Source organism: Octodon degus, unplaced genomic scaffold (assembly GCF_000260255.1).
Source record: "Octodon degus isolate 3935 unplaced genomic scaffold, OctDeg1.0 scaffold00422, whole genome shotgun sequence".
Lineage (NCBI taxonomy): Eukaryota > Metazoa > Chordata > Mammalia > Rodentia > Octodontidae > Octodon > Octodon degus.
The window spans coordinates 280467-287523 of NW_004524998.1; the positions used below are offsets into that span (position 1 = coordinate 280467).

Genomic DNA, 7057 nt, shown 5'->3' on the forward strand with positions numbered 1-7057 from the left:
ATAAAAGATGATTTAATATTCTGTATTTTGTGAGAGTGATTAATACATAAAGTACAGAGGTAGCTAGACAGTTACATTACAATAATGTTGTATCTTTATTCACACATCATGTGAGGAAACTAAAATATTGAATGAGTGAACGGAGGCATGGGGGCAAAATATGCCTCAGACTAAGACAACTAAAAGTGAGACAAAATATGAAAACACTTGCCATAATATGACTGTTGCATTACACAGGTAGTATGGGAGCCAGGAAGAACAGAATCTGGCCATGGTTGGGACGTGGTGGACAAAGAGAGAAGCCAGGAGAATTTTGAAGGATGTGAAGTAGACTTCTGTACAAGCTGAAAAATGATGCACATGGCTGAATCTGTGAGGTTTGATGAGGGTATAGTTCTTGCGGAAAGATGAAATATTTATTATAATTATTTGTTGAAACTGTACTTTCGATTTGATTTGAAACTGTCTCATTGCTATATGTTTATCAATAAAACTTTGAAAAAAATTTATTATAAGAATATTCCCAACTATATTTATTTCCTTCTGATATATTCTTTATTCTTCTCCCATGAAGATGAGTAAAAACAGTATATTCTGTGGTGCCACTGACATGAAAAGCATGCTTTTCTTTGAAGTCAGCATTGGGATCATTGCCAACACAGCTCTCCTTTCCTTCCATGCCCTCACATTCCTCCTGGGGCACAGGCCCAGACCTATTGATCTGACCATTGGTCACTTAGCTCTGATCCACATAGTGATGCTCCTATCTGAGAGTGTCCTGGTTACTGACAATTTTGTGTATCAGATTTTAGGTTTTGACACTACCTGTGCATCTGTTATCTATTTGAATAGGTTGATGACGGACCTCTCCATCGCTACCACCTGCCTGCTGAGTATCCTCCAGGCCATCACCGTTAGCCCGAGAGGCTCCTGTTTGGCAAAGTTCAAGCAAAAATCCTTGCATCAGAACCTGTGTTGCTTTCTCTTTTTATGGGTCTTCAATATGCTCATCAATGGTCGTTTCTTAATCTCAGCTGTTGCCACTTCTAATGTTACCTCACTCAGTGTCATGTTTCTTACAAAATCCTGCTCCCTTTTGCCTGTTAGCCCCTTCCTCAAGTATTTATTTCTGTCACTAATGATTTTCAAGTATCTGGCCTGTATAACACTCATGGCGCTCTCCAGCGTGTACATGGTGATTCTGTTGTGCAGACACAAAAGACAATCCAAACATCTTCACAGGAACCGCGTATCTTCAAAACCATCCCCAGAACAAAGGGCCACCTGGACCATTTTGTTACTCATGTCTTTCTTCATTGTTATGTATTGTTTAGACTGTGTTTTCCATTCTACTTCTTCCGTGCTGTGGAGCCATTTTGCAATTAATAATGGGATCCAGATGCTTGTTGGCAGTTGCTATGCCACAATGAGCCCTTTTGTACTTATCATTTGTGAAAGACAAGTGACTAAGTGCATCAGGTTCATGGAATAGAAGGAGAATAGATGAATTTTTTATTCCATATTGGATAATTTCTCTGAAATGACAAACTGTGTTCACTTGATGTTGGACCTTGAAATATATGTAACTATGTCTGTTTTGTTAAAAATATTTTTTGAGGAGATGGAGTTTTATAATTTAACTTTAATTTTAAGAACTTGAATTGCATCAGGTTTCCAATGCTCAGAAACTTGACCTATATCACTTTTTTGAGAATAGACTAAAGGGGAATTGAGGACATGTTCATGAGTCTCTCTCTCTCTCTCTCTCTCTCTCTCTCTCTCTCTCTCTCACACACACACACACACACACACACACACATAACCCATAGACTATACCAAAGTAACAACAAATCTTATCTTTATGATATGCAAAAAGAACAAAATTAGCCTTGAGGTTATGTGATCTAGAAGAGCATTCCAGAGGAGATAATCAGTGATGGGGTTTCTATAACTCTGAACATCGTCCTATGAAATTGCAAATATCAACCCAAATTCAAGTGAACCATGTCTACATCAACACAGATGAGATGGAACAAATATACATTGAACGTTCAAAGCAAAGGACTATCAGGGCTGAGGACACAGCTCAAGGGTCTAAATGCCTGCCTGTCAAGTGCAAGGTCCCAGAACACCAGACGTGTCCTAATGGCTCTGAAACTGGTCATCATAGTACACACCTATAGTCCCCACCCTGGGGAAGCTGCAACAGGATCACTATGAGTCCAAACTTTATATTGAGACCCTATATACAAAAAAAAAAGACTATCAATCTAATTCTGTATTGTGCCTTTGAAAACAAAACATAAACCTACAAGATGACATTTTATGAGGATTAAAAACCTATGAAATTTAAACTTCATCTGTTTCTGGATAGCAGAACAAATACAGATAAAACAACTACACTTCTATAACTGATGCATAGATTTAGTAGAATTTGAATCAAAGCCCCAGCAATGTTCTTCACAGAACTAAGAAACACAACCCCAAAATTCATAGTGAATAACATAGGACCCTGACCATAAAACTGATGACCAACCAAAGAAAAAGTAGAAGGCATCCAAGTAATTAGCTTCAAGCATGCTACAGGCATGATATTCTAAAATAAAAATACAATATTCACCAGATTGTGAAGAGAACCTAGGAGAAATCATTCAACATATTTAAATAAAGTTTTCATCTTATAAAATTAGCAGGCAACGTGAGAGCCCCAAAGTCTAAATTGTAGTGTTCTTTGAAAAGATGTCTTAACACTGATGGAACTTAATTCATTTACCCACATGCACCTGAGAAGAATAAGCCTTGCTTGATGGTGAGAATGTCTGACATGAGCTATTACCTCTTTGAATTACAGGGGATATGCAAAGCGGAGGCATTCACTAGTGGGTCAATAATATATGTATATTGGAGAAGGATTGGTCTAGGACTCAGAAGGCCTGTGTTCTAATCACATTCCTGCCTGCAGGTAATTTTTTGATCCTGTACAAGTGATTTATCCCTCTTTTGATCTATTGAAATAATCAGAAATTTCCCTTCAGAGGGACATTATGACTTAAAAATGTTTAAGCTTTGTTCAAAAATAAGCAACCATATGAATCAATCAAACAGAATAAAATATGCAGAAATATGCCTAGACATGGTCTTCTGTTTTTCATAGACAAAGTGGCCAAAACATATACTAGAGGAATGAATAATAAATTAATAAATAGGTAATAAAGAGTTTTGAGATAATAAGCTATTCACAGGCAGACAATTTCACGTAGACTCAATTATGTCATCTCACCAAGGATGTAACAACAGAATGAATCATAGATCTCTATTTTAAATTAGAAGCACTGAATGTACTGGAAGGTTAAATAGGTAAAATTCTTGAAGACACACGAATCAACAAGGACTTTCTAAACACAACTCCAGCTGCAATAGAAGTAACAGCAAGAATAAAAATTGTAGTCAATCAAATTGAAAACTTCTGCACAAAAAGGTAAACATGCAGTAGAGTGTAGTGGCAACCTACTGAAGGAAGTATTTTTCCATGTATTCCTCAGAAATAGGACTAATATGTGAGCACATAAAGAACTAAGAAGAGAGAACTACCCAAATAAAAGACCAATCAAGATATAGGCAATTGAAACAAATAGCCACTTCTTGGAATTAGTACAAATCATCAGAAACACACAAATGCATGTTCAATATCTTTAAGTAGAGGAGGGCAAATTAAAATAATGCTAAGATTTCATAATGCACTCAAAAGATTGGAAACCATGGAGAAGTCACATACTACAAATGGATAGAACAACTGGAATGGGGGAAGGAGGAAAGAAGGAATGGGAAAAAATTCCCTCTACTCTTTTTTCTAGCTCTATCTATCTATCTATCTATCTATCTATCTATCTATCATCTAAGTTAAGCATATAAGTGATTTCACCTAGTTCAACGAAAAGAATGATTTATACATTCATTATTTGATCACTTTGCATTCCTTTCTCTTGTAATATGAATAACTTATTTGAAGACAGCAATATGCCATATATTAGGCACTGTTAATTTTCTAATATATTGTTTCAAAATACTGTATCATTGTTTTTATTGTTTTTCTCTTTTTAAAATAAAGCTTCTATCCTAGTATGAATTTAAATTCACTTACTCAGTTTAATTTTTTTGATAAAATATGAAACAAGAGAAAAAGCGTTATGGTGAAAAAGAAATGATCCTAGTTTGTTGGTGGGAATATAAACTACTCCAAACATTATGGAAATAAGCACAGAGATTTCTGAAAGAGGTAAAATTAGAAATTCTCTTTGACTTAACTATTCCCCTGCTAGATAACATTCCAAAAGAGCTCAAGACATCGTATTGCACTGATACATGAAAACTAATGTATGTAGCACCACAAGTCATAATAGCTAGATCACGGAGGCAGCCTGTAGGTCCATCAACAGATAACGAAAATGTGTTAGTTATTTACAAAGGAATGTAATGTAGCTATTAATAATGATAAACATTTGAGATTAACACGAAAATGGATGCACCTGAAAATATAATGTTAGGTGGAAGAAATCAGACACAGAAACTTAAGTACTGCAGAGTGTCTCTCATTTGAGTAAGGTATAGAACAAATGAAAAGCACAATAAAGGATTGATAGAAGCAAACAGGGAACTATTTCTTTTGCAATAGGAAGGGCTCCAGGAGATCAAGAGGGAGGGGCAGGAGAGAGTAAGTAAAAATAAAATGAATGGAGAAACTTGATGTACATGTAGAAAATGTCGAGAGGTAATTCAAAACATCAGGCTGAATGTGGTGTGACAGAAAAGTAGAGGCAGTCAGGCCCTTTGGGCAGAGTGCAGGAGTACAGAGCAGTAGAAGCAGACAGAACTAGCGAAATGAATGCAGCAATGTGGAACATTAGAGGTGGCCAGAACAAAGGATCTGAGCTTGACAGTGGACCCAGGAGGAGGAGGTGAGGCCTGCAGTTGGGCTGAGTGAGGTGAGGAATACTGCTAGGCATAGAGAGGTCCAGACTGAGGCCAAGAACTACCAGGAAGATTTTCATGGCATGGAGGTGGTAGGAGGTACCTCAGATAATCTAGTCTGTCTGGAAGACTCCAGGTACATGAAGGACGGATGCCCAGATGAAACTCAGAAGAACCAGTTTGCATACTAATTTCCAAACTAAGATCAGCTCTATATAGATATAGTGTTAGTCCCTATCTTTAAAAGCACAAAAATGCTGGCAAGATATATCAGCAGACCAAGCATCTGCTTGAGCAAGAGAAAGGACAGGGTTTCAATCCCCAGCACCAAATGTCATGATGGTCCTGCCTGTGAGCACAATGAGCCAGCCACTGAGATTAGGAATAGTGGCACACATATATAAACCCAAAATATAAAAAAATAAAGTACTAAAATGAAATAAAATTAAATAAAATGCAGAAGTATTGCTTACCAAAATTAATCAATTTTCTAAATATCAGTTACTATTAGTATTGCTCATTGTACTGCTGTAACAAGGACAACATGTCTGCCTTAATCACGCATTCTCCTTTGAAAGATAATATCAGAAGGTTCTTGGTCAATAACCTCAATGGGACCCTATACTGAAGGACAGACTGTAGTGCCAAATGGAAAGCAATCTCTCACTCTCACTCAATACAGAAGGCAAAAAGTTGGAAAATACACTTCACACAGAAGAAATACCTAATAAACTTACACTTCACAGAGAGGTTCTCAATTCAGTGATATAGCTACCATCTATTAAACTTTCACAAAAATCTATCAGAGGAATCAAAATAAAGAGTTCTCTCTGAAATAGAAACTGAAAACACCAAGGAGTAAAATGCAATCTCAGGCCCCAAGCTCACCTAAAACAAATCCTGGAGACATCGTCATAGAAGATATTGGAAGTCATACACATGAAATTTCTGAAGCAATAGCAACTAAATTATAGAAACAACTGCAGAATTTTAAGGAGGAAATCAGATCAGATATAATCAAGAAGGTTAAAAAAATTGTAACTATAATAGAGGAATTACTAAATGTTTCCAAAGAAGACACTGACAAGAAAAGTATAGAGAGGAGAATAGAAAAATAATGGAAATATTGAATAACCAATATTGGAAAGAAATAGAAAGAATGCATCAGATTCAAAAAGATATACAAGAAATTTAAAACTCCATTAAGAGTTGCTTAACTGGGGCCGGGGAGATGGCTCAGTGGAATAAGCGCTTCCCTGGTAAGTGCAAGGACCTGGGTTCAATCCCCAGTTCCACAAAAAAAATTGCTTAACTATTTGAAGGAAAGTGAAGACTTTCAGACCTTGAAAACAGTGGTTGCAGCTAAAGACCAGGAAAGGAAAAATTTCTCAAAAAAAAGCAAGGATCAAGAAAATAATAACTCAAACTTGTGGTTTACATTTTCACTTTGTAGGTAATTTCTTTTGGCATGAAAAAACTTCTCAGTAAGAGCAGATCCCAGTTGATGGTAATCTATAATAGTAGTTTCATGCTTGGAGTGCCTGTCATTATGGTTCTGAATATGGGTTGGTTGTCATGACATGCCAGTTGCTGCTATGATGTCTCTTGAGTAGATGGTTGTTCAAAAAGAAGGTGGTGGTGAATGAAAGCAAGAGAAAGGAAAAGGAATATTGTGGGAATGTCCTACTTCTAGGTTGTATATGGTGAGATTTTCTGACTTATGTGTAAACATAAGAAGTATATAATTCTTTATGCCTATTTTTAAAATATATTCTAATTTTTAAATGTTTTTTATCATATTCTGTAGGGACTTAAAGTTCAACATATTAATACTTGATGAAAAGTACCTGTTCCATATTATGCCTAATATGTTTGATATGCAGATAGATAATGAGGTTAAGCTTAACAGCCTAAGTTGTATGGTAATAACAATAAGCTTGTCTTCTGGATGGTTAACAACCTAAGTTTGCACACCGAAACTAGAGAAAAAGGAGGGCTACAAGGAAAGCCAACATTTTGGCCCTAGTCCTCCAAAGTCAAGAAAGACTCAGGACATATGAGATCTTGTACTGTAATGTCATGTAACTCG

The 7057-nt window shown here is 36.3% G+C and overlaps 1 protein-coding gene across 1 annotated transcript; it reads left to right on the forward strand.

Moving 5' to 3' along the window:
• Positions 1 to 574: 574 nt before the first annotated feature.
• LOC101561814 (vomeronasal type-1 receptor 90-like) lies at positions 575 to 1492 on the forward strand. Its single transcript, XM_004648501.1, has one exon. It carries the CDS (start codon positions 575 to 577, stop codon positions 1490 to 1492), a length of 918 nt encoding a protein of 305 aa, XP_004648558.1.
• The last annotated feature ends 5565 nt before the right edge of the window (positions 1493 to 7057 follow it).